We start from the raw sequence: 13,376 nt of genomic DNA on the forward strand, positions 1-13,376 counted from the left end.
CATGGAAATGAATGAAACAGATGAATCGATTATCAAAATAGTTTATGATTCATTTAGTAATCGATTATTTGAGTAATTGTTTCAGCCCTAATTGACCCAAATGGTGTAAATATGGCTGCTATTATCACCCTTTTAAGTTGTAGTTATCATCTTGATTCATTTTTATAAACTATGGAAAATAGTTTTAAACTCGTCATTAAATCAACTTTAAATGTCATATTACATGATCCTGCTGGTATTATTATCATCTAAAGAGGTCAATTTGTTGCGTGAACATTGGTGTGAAGTGATGCTTGTCCACTAGGCGGCGTGGTTTCCCCGTTCTCTTGTGTGTGACGGTGAACCGGAACGGTATGGTTTCACCTTGGGTGCATGTCAGTGTGTGTGGATAGCAGACAGCAGATACACATTTGCTTGTAGTTTGAATATTTGACATTCAGATGAAAGATAAATGTCACTGTAGCTTTGCAGCATCGCGTCTGATTGTCCTTCACACGGAGAGGAAACATGAAGCAAGACGTCAGGATACTTTTACTGGGGGAACGTAAGTCACTGCCACTGCTAGCTAACCACAAGCTAAACGATTAGCAAACATTAGCTGTTGTCGCTAACTTTTCTAAGTTGGAGCTTTTGTAACTTAAGCAGCGTCTGATAGTAAAGTGACAGTCACTGTAATAAAGAAACAATATATAGTTAGGCTTTTATGTTAATTTAGCCATTATACGTTCTTTTCTTCCTCAAAGACGTGTCATAAAATATTTCCGCTAATGCTAGCGTAGCTAAGAGTAACTTACGTAGTAAACTTATTTGTTAGAGCTTATTGTATTGTTTCTCTGTTAGTGCATTGACATGTTAGCTCACTCTTGACTAACATTGTTTAGTGGTGGGAATCGCCACAGACAACACGATACGATATTATCACGATATTTAATTCCCGATAAGATATTATCACGTTATAGCAAAAATGTTATAGTGTTTGTGAAACCATATATTGCGATGTACTCGCACAACTTCCTTACTGTTGACATGAACGATGACAGGCATCTACAGATGCTCAGGCTTATATGTTGCTCCTCAAATGTAGTATGTGTTCTCTCAGTGTAATATTCTCACCTTTTAAAGCTTTTTGCTCACTTATGTATGCGGTTCATCTTTGGTGCAACTACAGAAAAAGTAGTATGCGGAGGCTCATCGTGGCCTACAATGATGCAATGAGGTTGCTGCTGCAGGGACCCAGATGGCATAGTGCCATTCAACTGTTTTTGTGTTTCCTACATGTGAAGCTCTCCAAAGACACATGATGTATGTTCTCCGAGAACAGCATCGTAGAGGCTTTAACCCGCTCTAGGAAGAGCTGCCATCCAGGCTCACAGGACGTTGGCACGATTGTATGAACGTTGTCTAAATTGATTGCTGTGGTTCCCCTGTAAGTCTGCAATAAAGATTGAATTGACGTGAGCATTTGGCACCATCTAGAGGATAGAAACGTTAATTTATTTGTTTTACAATCCATGGAAAGCTTAATCCTTTTTTGTAACACGAGTAAACAAAATGACTGCTCAGAATATCAATACTCACTGTATCGATTATCCCACCCATACTCGCCATACTCGGTGATAGCCTCTTATGTCCCCATTCTTCACTGCTCTGAATCTTTCGTGTGAGTTAAGACATAGTCAGTCGAACAGTTAATCGTTTTAAAATCGATCTTGCAATCGTAAAGGCTACATTTCATCATTCAGTCCTAATGCAGAGCAGCAATAAAATACAGTGTTTGTGATTTGGTGGGTAAAACATCAGGCAGTTATGCATTACTGCTTTCTTCTTCTTCTTGTGTGTTTTACTTGCCTCCTCATGAACGTTATCCTTCAGCCTATGTGACGGATAAGTTCAAATTCCCTAATTTTCAACTCTTTGTGGCAGTTTTTCTTATGCTCTTAATGTTTTCTTTTTTAACAGCAAAGGTGGGGAAGACATCGCTCATCATGTCTTTGGTTGGAGAAGAGTTTCCAGAAGAGGTAAGAGAGAAAGAGAGTGGCTTTCTATCACAACTGACAGACATTTTAATTATAAGGAAGTCTGTATTTACTACACTTTGACAAACATGGCCACAAACAGAGATTCATTTGAGAGTATATCGACAGGTTCCACCCAGAGCTGAAGAAATCACCATCCCTGCTGACGTGACACCAGAGCAGGTGCCTACACACATAGTGGACTATACAGGTAAAATAATCTAAATCTCATGATCCAGTCGTCTGACTCGTCTCTGTCTCTCTCGTTACACGTCAAGAAAAGAAAAAGAAAAAAAAACATAGAAAATGCATAACATGAGTGTTTGTGTCTGACTTTGACAGAAAAAGAGCAAAGTGATGCCGTCCTTAGAGATGAGATCATCAAGGTCAGTAGAAAGTAAAATTGTCTGTAAGGTTGTCTGCGCTTCGACAATTAAAGTAATCAACCTTCAACATTTGTTATAGGCTAATGTTGTGTGTGTCGTGTATGACGTCACCAACGAGGACACAATAGACAAGGTAGTAACCTGCTGTTCGATTAACATTCTCTCACACTGTGCTTTTATTTACTGTAATCATTTAAATAAATAAAAAACAACAGCACTCATCTTAAACACTACTTCTTTTTTCCCCAGATCAAAACAAAATGGATACCTTTAGTAAACGGAGACGCAGAAAAAGGGAACAAGTATGTATAAGCTGCTGCTGGGTGTGTGTCATTTAGCCTCTGCTTCTTTGTTGAACTCTCTCTCTCTGCCTCTGGTCACATGTAATGTTGGCAAACTTGGCAGTCTAGGTGTCTAAGCCTGTTGTAGATGTAACATTGTGTTGCTTGCTGCTCATTTTTGCATTATAATGTCGATGTTGTACATGCAGCGAATCATGACAGTGTTATACCCAGAGTTAACCTGACCGCTGTCTTTTGTTGTATCAGAATTCCCATCATTCTCGTGGGGAACAAGTCTGATCTGCGCTCTGGGAGCTCAATGGAAACTATTCTTCCCATCATGAACCAGTTCTCGGAGATTGAAACGTGTGTTGAGGTGAGGCTGAGTCCTAGAATGTGGTTTTTATCCTGTGTAAATAACTGTGTCTGAAATATTCTCTCTCTGCTCTTATTCTCTCTTAAGTGTTCCGCAAAGAACCTGAAAAACATTTCAGAGTTGTTCTACTACGCACAGAAAGCAGTTCTTCACCCCACTGCGCCTCTCTATGACCCTGAGGACAAGCAGGTCAGCCATTGTTGTTATAAATAACACATTCTCTCAAATGCTTTTTTTTGTCTGTTTATTGAAATAGAGAATTTATTTGATGTTAAGTACAGAAATGTTTTGTAATGTTCTATTCTCATCTGTGTGTGCACAGCTGATCACAGGTCAAGGTAAATCCCATAACACCTTAACACCTTTGTCCTTCTAACGTCTTTCCGCAGCTCAAACCTCTGTGTGTGCGAGCCCTCAGCAGAATTTTCTACATTTCCGATCAGGACAACGACCGCATTCTCAGCGACGCCGAACTCAACAGATTTCAGGTGTCGAGTTCAAGTCACTTCACATTATTTTGGTTTTGAGCCATAACATGTCATTGTGTTTGTTAAAAAAAATAAAAGGATATCTTTTTATTTCATAGAAATCTTGTTTTGGGAATCCTCTGGCCCCTCAAGCCTTAGAAGATGTGAAAACTGTCGTTTGGAAGAACACCAGCGACGGAGTGCAAGACAACGGCCTGACTCTAAATGGTTAAATGAATAAAAAAATGAGATCATGTAACTGTAAACCATGTTTTTGTTGGGTCTCATTACTGTCTTTCTATTTCAGGTTTCTTGTTCCTTAATACATTATTTATCCAGAGGGGTCGGCATGAAACCACGTGGACCATCCTCAGAAAGTTTGGTTATGACGACAACCTTGAACTGACTGACGATTACCTTTATCCCGAGTAGGTCTACTCACAGTTTCAGCTGTTAAATGCCGCTCATCCATGTTATATTTGTTTTTACACACTTGTCACGCATTCCCACACATTTTAAACGTGTAGTGTTGCTGTTTTCTTGTGTTTTTTTAGACTTCGGGTTTCTGTCGGCTGCACCACAGAGCTCAGCAGTTCAGGCCGCCAGTTCCTCCAGCAGCTGTTTGACAAGTACGATGAAGTGAGTGGTGCCAGTGTGATCGCTAAATGTTTTTGTACGACATTGGAGGCCGATCGTGCTTTAAAATAAGATGTTCTCTTCCTCTCTCAGGACAAAGACTGTGCTCTGTCACCCACCGAGCTTAGGAACCTGTTCTGTGTGTGTCCCTACATGCCATGGGGGGCAGAGGTCTACATGAGTGTGCCAACCACAGATGAGGGCTTCATCTCGAACCACGGCTACCTCTGTCAGTGGACGTAAGTGTCTCTCTCTCTCTCTCTCTGTCGCATCCACTAAACCAAGGCTTTTCTTTGTCTTTTATTCCACTGCTCAAAGCTCACATGTTAAACCTTCACACGCAGGCTTTCTGCCTACCTTGACATCCACCGTTGTCTGGAGCACCTTGGATACCTCGGCTACCCTATCCTCACTGAGCGGGAGTCACAGACTTCAGCAGTCACAGGTGTGTTAATATTGTCCTTATTCAGACAAACCTCTGGGGAATACCTGTCTGTGGAACACCACACAAACATATACCATACATCTTCATGTCAACTTAAGTCCCAGTCTCATAGTTAAGCACTATAGGAGGATTATCAGCATTAATCCACTTCCCTGTGTCCTAATAGATTTACACACATGTCCTGTTTGTCCTTGGGGTGTGAAGGAATATTTAGTTTGTCTTCACTTTCACACATGTGGAATATTTGTATTTATACAAAAAATTATAGGGATTAATGATTACATTAGTTATTAATACTTGAGCTTATCGTGTGAGGAAGTGTTTTCACTCGTATTTAGAAGAGAGTAGTGTCTTTGCGGACATGCGAGGACTGGGGAAGTTGATAGGCACACGTCAGGGACACATTAAACTAATGCCCTTTCATTCGTCTCTCCGTCCTCTCTCTCCAACGTTTAACAATACACTTTCTCAAGAACAGAATGTAACACATTTAAACACTGAAGTTGTCAATCAATTTAGTCGTTGTCTTGCATTTATTTTAGCCACGTTTGTCTCATATCATCAACATCAATGTCAGTTGGGTTGTTATTATGTGTGTCTTTGCTTCGTTTCAGTATCTTAAAAGGTCTGACATCCAGACATCCCATGTGTGAGATATACTGTATGTAATGTGATTAATTAAGGCCAGAACATATTAAGCTAAAATGGACTTGTTTCTCCCATTTAATCCTAATTCTGGTTGAATTTTTTTTCTCAAAAATTAAAAAACAAACTCATCCGTTGCAGTGTAGATGAACTGAAACAACAGGTTGGTTCTTAATTAATTAATATAGCCTGAAACATGATGAGCCCACGGTGCAGCACTGCATAGAAAATATTGCCTTTCCCATAGCAAGTTGTAAACATTGGAAAATCAAAAACCTTTATTATTCACTGTGCCATTTGAGAGGCGCAGCAGGTGGCAGCCAGCGTGACAGGTCTGTGATTTTCTCTTTGCTGTGAGGTTGATATCGTGTGTTTCCGTTTGTCGGGTACGTGCAGTGACACGGGAGAAAGAGGTGGACCTGGAAAAGAGCCAGACACAGCGTTCAGTGTTTCTCTGCAAGGTGATTGGACCGCGGGGGACGGGAAAATCCGCTTTCCTCCAGGCCTTTCTCGGCCGCGACGTTGTGGTACGGCGCCGTCTGCTCGTATGGAGATGACATTGTCCAATTTTACATTATGAAAACTGCGATGATTCTGTGGTGATATTTTTACAGGAGTCGGGAAAACCCAGCAGTGCCTTCTCCCCTTACGCCATAAACACTGTCCAAGTCAGCAACCAGGAGAAGTACCTGATCGTGAGTTGCTTCAATCTCCATCTCGTTGTTGCCGTTTAAACTCTGACCTCTTGGTGTACCTCACACTTCTTTTGTTTTTTTTTACCCCTCCCCTGCAGCTCTATGAGGTGGACGTGGAAGCAGAGTTCCTGAAGGCATCGGACGCCTCGTGTGACGTGGCTTGCCTCATGTACGACAACAGTGACCCACATTCCTTGGATTATTGTGCCAGTATATACAAGGTCAGTCACAACAAAGGGAACGGGAGGATTTTAAGGATAATGACGGTGTCTTTTACAGTTTCAGTCACGGCTCGAGCAGCAGTTCTTCCCGTAAATATTACTACACTTGTGTCTCCTGTTTCTTCTGTATTCAGAATTTTTATTTTTTTTTAACCCAGTAACCATCACTTTCTCCTTGAAAAGATATTCCACTTCGATGAACCTTTAAAATTTGGTTTGGGAATAACAACACCCTGAGTGAAAACGATCTTTGACTCTATTTCAAAGGCATTTTATGAAATATTTGCTGGACTTGAAGGATGTGCGTCGTTTTATTGATAAATCCTGGCGTTTCCTCGAGTGCTGGGGCATAATTAAAGTATATTATTTTGTTTTTTAAGTGTTTTTTTCGCAGCAAATCAATAATGTCACAGTCAATCACAAAAATTCACACATTAAACACGTCCTTGTACGTGTGACATAACTTCTGCGTCCCATTTTCTTTCAAACTCAGCAACACTACATGGAAAGCAAAATCCCATGTGTGTTGGTTGCTTCCAAAGTGGACCTGCCTGAGGTCAAGCAGCTCCATGGAATGACCCCAGCAGAGTTCTGTTATAAACACCGACTTCCTCCGCCGCTGCCCTTCTCCACCGCGCTCCTCGACTCCACCAGCAAGAACATCTACAGCAGACTGGCCTGGGCAGCGACGTACCCGTACGTAACGTGCTGAAGAGCGTACGTGATGAGCTGCTGCTGAACCTCGGTGATAAGTTATTTCTCCCCTTCTGTCTCCACAGACATCTGAATGGTTCCGACATGAGCAACACATCCTTCTGGCTGAGAGTGACTCTGGGCTCTGCTGTTGTCGCCGTTCTCGGCTTTGCTATCTACAGAGCTGTTGTACGACTTAAATGATCCACATCCAGCTAAGCTTTTTGTTATTCTGATTTATTTTTTATTATTCGTCTCATTACTCTCTTTTTCTGATATGATTTATCCTTTTCATCCATCAAGACCAAACCTCAGAGACCAGATCTAGAGTCTGTATTAGAGGAGGCCTCAGGACTCTCCCTCATATTTCTGCCTGTTCTCCTTGTATTGTGATGACATTTCAGGTGCTCAACTCAAAAAGAGACAATGAAGTCCCTCAGTGAGATAAAAAGGCAGTCAGAAGCTAGTGATTGTATTATTGTCCTCTCCACTATTATGCCCAGCTTTCTCTGCCTTATATTGTCTCACCAGACCAAATAGGAGTTAGCCTGCCTATACACCAGGAACTGCTAATGCTAAAGCACCTTTCTGTGCAGTATATCTGAACAGAGGAAACAGACTGTAGTCCAATCCACTTTCTTTCCCCTCATTTATCTGTCTGCGATGATTTTTGACAGCGTTTCAGAAGCTTAAAGGGCTGTTTCACCCATTTTCTTACCCACTTGGTCAAACTAAGAGTGACCACAATAGTAGCAATTACACTTTTATTCATCAAACGTATTATAATTGACAGAAAGGCAGTGTAGGGCTTTTTATTTTCTTTAAAGACGTTTTATTTATTTTTTGTCAATCCCAATGTCCTCTGCTGTTGCGGGAATGAGACGTGTGTCTCAGATCCACCGTCTGATGATCAAAGAACGCATTTATCTCTGGACATTAGTAAGAAAAAAAGAACTATATTTGTGGGTGAAGTAGCCCTTTAAAAGAAAAGAGGGGATAAAAGGCCAAATTGACCCGACTGAAACCAAAGGACATCACATGAAGCTTTTTTTAAATTTAACATCCAGCTGAAACTTCTGATAATGAAGTCTGTTTTGGCAAATGACTCCAGCAGCATGTTATAGGCAAACCACAGTCAAAAGATTTTAAATGAGCTTGAATCTCACTGGCAGCGTAGGGCTTCCATAGATCTGCTGTGGCATGGAGAGCTTTTCTCTTTGTGCATGAAGACGACTGTCGTTTTATTTGAATGCTGCGAGCAAGAGATATTTTTTTATATACCGAGGCAAAGCAAATCTGAAAGAAAGAAAATGTGCTGCGATCTCTGCGTCCACTGCTTCTGTTTCACATTGAAATCGGATGAATTTGAACGTCAGACTGAACTGGATTTGTGATTTTTCTGTTCGTCACATATGTACCCGACACTGTGCTCCCACATAATCGTCGTCATTGTATCTTTTTTCTAACATGAGTCATCGTTTAACGTCTTTGTCTGTTGGTAAATTTAGCCGACGACGCGCCAACGTCTCTGCGGGGACGCACTTCTGCAACTTTTTAAAACTATGACTTGTTTTCCCTCTGCAAGTGAACTGATTTAGATGCTTAATAAAAGACCAGACAGTGTGGACTCAGTTCCACCTTAAAAAGAAAAAAAAAAAGAGTTTAACATTGTGAGTGCTGGTTGCGGAGATGTGTGTTTTCTGTGCTAATGTTGAATTGATTTACTTCCAGACACTCTTTGTTGAATTGCAGCATCAAACAGGTACTATTAAAAACCGTGCTGGTGATATTTTAATTCTGTAGACTGGAGTGTAGTTGTTTTTCCCCGTGTTTGATCACTCTTGTGTTGCTGCAACACCGATCGCTGCCCTTTCAGACACGTCCTGACACATCTGGACACAAAGCAGCCTGATTTCTAAGCTTGTTTGACTGTGACTTTTCATCATTTTCACTGTAAAGTAGTGAACCCGCAGTCAGTGGAGAAGATGGGTCGCACAGTTCCCGCAAGACACCACGAGATGGCAGTGTTGCACGTGGGATGGAGCGGCGGGATGGCAAGTAAGTAAGTAAGAAATGGGTGTGTCAGTGAAGGCAACACATTCTCCTGTGGAGCCAATGTCGTGGTGTCAGTCTGAGTATGAGATGCATCTCTACATTTGTTTATTTGTGAGTGTTATTATACAAACGTAAGTTAGCTCTACTTTAATTTAATTTTCTCTACTTGTACACACATGTATAAACTGAAGGATATCCATATAGAGTCTTTAAAATACATACATATGGTTTAGTCCTCTTTTCCCCACCAAGTGCTTAATATTACTTTTATTGTTACTTTATAAATGTTAAAAAATGCTTTTCTCCTTCTATATGACTTATGTTATCCATCAGTGGGCTTTGTCTGCTGCGGTTAATGTGCGTCTCTGTAACGCGTATTAGTGGACACGGTGTCACTGACCGGATTAGCATTAGTCCTATTAATCTTTGATTAGCCATATTTAATAATCCCCCTGCGACCGCAGGTCCCCTCACTCCACCGTGTGTTTTACGCGCGCGTAATAAGTTTGGAACACATAAGACAAAAATGGCAAGTGTTTATTGAGCTGCAGTATAAACAGTCTTGAAAAAGGGAGACTGGACACAGTGGGATGTGATGATGATGATGATGATGAGTCGTTAGAACATAAGAACATTCACAGACTGGAGTTTGAGTAACAACCACAGAGCCGTGCTGACGTCCACCTCCTACAGTCTAACATTGTACAGACTCATTTCTGCACACCGGTGTGACCCCATGCATCTACTCTCAACTATATACATGTTTGTTTGTTTTTCCTCCCTTAGGATTAATATGTAAATCAAAGGATCAGACAGAAATCATTCTTATTATTAACGCCAAATAAAAAATGCTCACAATTGTTTCTAGAGCAACTTTAGTGCAATGGAGAGAAAACTGGTAAAAACAGCAAAAAGTTTGGATGGGACCTTACAAAAATAATACATATACGAAAACATTTCCATCACTATTTACATCTCTCGTTCTGTCTCTTATTGTCCTTTTTGTTTACTTCTTCTTTGCGGTTTTCGCTGCCTTTTTCGGTGACTTTCTCTTGGGCTTGGCCGCTTTCTTTGCGGGCTTCGCCTTGGGCTTGGCTGCCTTGGTTTTCTTGACTGGAGACCGTTTGGCTTTGACTGGCGTCGCCTTCTTCGCCACCTTCTTCACCTTCTTTATCGCCGCCTTCTTGGGCTTCTCCGGCGTCTTGGGCACCTTCTTGGGCTTGGCCACCTTCTTGGCAGGCTTGGCGGCGGGCTTCGCTGCTTTCTTTGGCTTGGCGGACGCAGCCGTCTTGGACTTTTTGGAGTCGTCTTGTTTGGAGATCCTGAAGGATCCGGACGCGCCGGTGCCTTTGGTGTGGATCAGGGTCCCGGCCGCCGCCAGCTTCTTCAGCGCCGTTTTAATGTGCGAGTCGGCGTTGTCGCCCACGTCGTAGTTCGCCCGCACGTACTTCTGGATGGACTGACGGGACATACCAGTCCGGCTGGCGTCGTTGGTGATGGCTGCTTTAATCATCTCCGAGTATTTGGGATGAGACGCAGGTTTCTTGGTCTTCGGTGTCCGCTTGGCTTTGGCTGGAGCCGCCGATGTTTCTGCCATAATGACTGAGTTCTTATTCAGTAAAGTTGACCAAAATATAAAAGAAAGTCCTGGAGATGTGAATTTCACCCGGATCCGCTGGAAGTCTGCGCCGGAGCCGCCACAAACAGAAACAGCGTAAACACCGCCACGGAATCAAACTTTCCCTCAAAATGTGGCAAAGTCTCCCTTTTTCTGCTCTCGAGTCAAATAAAGGTTGTTTTGAACATCCACGCAAAGTTCCGCGTCAAGCCGCTGGATCACTTTAGGTGTCTTATTCCACAGGCGCTTTCACGGAGCCTATGAAGCCTATCTGCGGACCTGATTGAGAACAGCAACTGCCAGCAGCTGATCTAGCGGACTCCATGGAACTGGCGCCGTCCTGTTTGTGTTTCTTCATCCTCCATCTCGTGACAAATATAAAACCCACGGCGCAGTACTGACCCACGAAACCCCATGGGCTCATAGCAGAGACATTGGGCTTCACGCTGACACGCGTGTTCCGCCTCGTGCACGCCGCCGAACAACTTTTATTCCAGGAAAACCCGCTGGAAGTAGCGCGCGCCGCCAACAATTTTGCACAATTCGCGCTAAATTGACCCAAACAGACGGAACCGAGCGCGAAAACACACCGTGCACATGCACACTGAATCTATGCTCGAGCGGACACACGCGGTTCGGACAGTGCACGCGTCCGTTTTTGCTTTTAATACCGCGATACATTTTCACAACTAACACAGTCCGGCCATTGACTTTGAGTGACGTGGTGGAGAATATTTACTGTTAAACCTCCTGTAAATGAAATGTCACCGCGTGTAAGTGACAGGTGACACTTGGGATGATAGCGTGGGTTCATATGTGCTGTTTTGCGGCGGGTGGGTTCGCTGTATTTGCTGTATTTTGCACAGATTTGCTTATTACTGTGACTATGGCAGCAGCCACTCGAGCTCCATTGTCAGGAAAGTTGCCAACACCTCTAAACATCAGGGATTCTGGTACCGGTGCATTTGACGGATCCGTGTGTTTGGGTCAGGGGTGTAAGTGGCTGCCGTGTGACCAGGTGCGGGTCCAGTTGCGGGAGGGGGTGCAGACTGCAGCCGAGACCAGTGCTTGAATATAGGGCGCAGGGATGGTTTTCTTTTGTTCACTAAGAGGCGCATCACAGCACAGTCAACAACACATCTGTCATGAGGGCTTTCCTCACCCATGTGAGGGTCTGTGGTGCGGACTCCCCCAGAGACACACCAGCACAAACACCCCAAACTGCAAACTTTATATTAATGCTAATCCATAATTCCTTATATTAATCAGGGCTCATGTCCCTCCCAGAAACGCCATTTTGATTCCTATATTATGGCTGTGACACTGGAGTGTTTACCCGGGATTCTTTGGACTTGTTTTTTTTTTTAAACTTGTAAACAATAACAACAATGTTTTGGTCCAAGCTGCACACGCGCACCCACACACATAGTGTTGAGGTGCAGAAAACAACAGCACTATGACGCCTGTTTACACGCAGGGTCCACTGTTGTTGTTGTTGTTGTTCAAATAACAGACTAATAATCAGACTAATGTTACTAAATATTGTCACCTGGTCACTGTACCTGACACATACATGAATTACATAAAGTCAAGTAAATCATATTCATTTTAGGTGATGGACAGCATCTGTCCCTCTGTGTCCACCTGTCCTCATGGTGACAGAGTGAATGTGAATGAGTGAGTGAATGTGTAATTTGTCTTTCTCAGTGTTGGGCTTAAGAGGGGGGAGAATATGAAAGGGTGAGTTAGAGGAGGAAGGGAGGGAGAGAGGATGTATTTATATTCTATTCTGTTCCATTATTTAGAACACATTATAGAGGTGCATGGGACCGGGTTATGAATGAGTGAATCTGAGAAGTCATCTAGTGCAACACGGGAAGTTGTTATAGCGCAACAATAATGATAATCGTTTATTTATGTTTTTCCGTTCTTTCGGTTACCGTTTTTGTTGTTTTTTACGCGCTCGTGCACCATTTATGAGGAAGCGGGCGGTGAAAAAAACAAAAAAAATCTGCCGCCAGACACTGACTTTCTCTCTCTCTCTCTCTCTCTCTCTCCCGGTTAGACCACTCCCTTCACCCGCTCACAGAGGAGCGTCCGTCCTCCACGGAGCTGAACCTCCTCATCACTCCCTGTAACCATCAGTGCAGCGCACGCATGGGCCCTTTGCACGTGCGGCGAGCAGCCATTTTGGCACAAGTCACAGTAGAATCATCACAGGTGTGTGAATAACACAGTCAATGATGGCTGAGTTCCATTTAGCTTCCACCTCCCACAGTTTACCTGGACTGAACAAAGCTGCTCTTAAACGTTTTAAAATGGCTGCTGTGCAACAATCTTATAGTTGACAGATTTTACACAGGCTGAGTTCCATTTTAGTTTCCTTGTGTTTTCAGGCCGCACGCTGGTTCATTAGCACTGCCGTGCCTCTACTTTCATGCAGCGACTGGTGCAATTATTACTTTAACGTGACCTCCTGCTGACACATCAACGTCAAAATGGCTGAGGCTGCTGCTGCTGCTGCACAAAAAAAACACAGTTTCTACACCTCAGACAAAGAGAATCAGGAATATATTAATCAGCAATAATGAAATAAATACTTGTAGACAGAAGTGTGTAGAATTTAGCAATATTTATTGTTGAAGTTGCTGCTGAGCGTCCCTCACAATCCATAAAAGGTTAATTCTGAGGTCATGGAACAACAGCAATTCATAATATAAAATAGATTTTTACACACTGGACCTTTAATATTCTGTTATTACAAGTAGATTGTGTTGATCTTTGGTCTCTTTAAAGTACGTGTGCGAACACTGTGTCCACTTCATTTGTCAGAAGTGCGTGTT

At 42.7% G+C, this 13,376-nt stretch overlaps 2 protein-coding genes across 2 annotated transcripts; one reads left to right on the top strand and one right to left on the bottom strand.

Annotated features, from left to right (window-relative positions):
* The first annotated feature begins 334 nt into the window (after positions 1-334).
* Positions 335-8,655, top strand: rhot2 (ras homolog family member T2). Its single transcript, XM_044014060.1, has 19 exons — positions 335-544; positions 1,960-2,018; positions 2,145-2,226; positions 2,358-2,401; positions 2,481-2,534; positions 2,651-2,703; positions 2,950-3,058; positions 3,146-3,247; positions 3,448-3,546; positions 3,645-3,753; positions 3,833-3,953; positions 4,080-4,164; positions 4,255-4,400; positions 4,506-4,606; positions 5,648-5,778; positions 5,866-5,946; positions 6,045-6,167; positions 6,661-6,863; positions 6,947-8,655. Exons 1-19 carry the CDS (start codon positions 508-510, stop codon positions 7,062-7,064), a joined length of 1,857 nt encoding a protein of 618 aa, XP_043869995.1. The 5' UTR covers positions 335-507; the 3' UTR covers positions 7,065-8,655.
* A 783-nt stretch (positions 8,656-9,438) lies between these two features.
* Positions 9,439-10,779, bottom strand: LOC122759293 (histone H1.0-B). The gene has a single exon (XM_044014061.1). The coding sequence runs from the start codon at positions 10,510-10,512 to the stop codon at positions 9,922-9,924; it is 591 nt and encodes a 196-aa protein (XP_043869996.1). The 5' UTR covers positions 10,513-10,779; the 3' UTR covers positions 9,439-9,921.
* Between the last annotated feature and the right edge of the window lie 2,597 nt (positions 10,780-13,376).

The sequence above is a fragment of the Solea senegalensis genome, linkage group LG18 (genome assembly GCF_019176455.1).
Source record: "Solea senegalensis isolate Sse05_10M linkage group LG18, IFAPA_SoseM_1, whole genome shotgun sequence".
In the NCBI taxonomy this organism is placed as follows: Eukaryota; Metazoa; Chordata; class Actinopteri; order Pleuronectiformes; family Soleidae; genus Solea; species Solea senegalensis.

Excerpts from the sequence above, each read along its gene's own strand:
- rhot2 (XM_044014060.1), top strand. The coding sequence starts at position 508 with ATGAAGCAAGACGTCAGGATACTTTTACTGGGGGAAC. Across the intron at positions 2,535-2,650 it reads ACGAGGACACAATAGACAAG|ATCAAAACAAAATGGATACC; the intron begins GTAGTAACCTGC and ends TTTTTTCCCCAG. Across the intron at positions 6,864-6,946 it reads GCCTGGGCAGCGACGTACCC|ACATCTGAATGGTTCCGACA; the intron begins GTACGTAACGTG and ends CTGTCTCCACAG.
- LOC122759293 (XM_044014061.1), bottom strand. The coding sequence starts at position 10,512 with ATGGCAGAAACATCGGCGGCTCCAGCCAAAGCCAAGCGGACACCGAAG.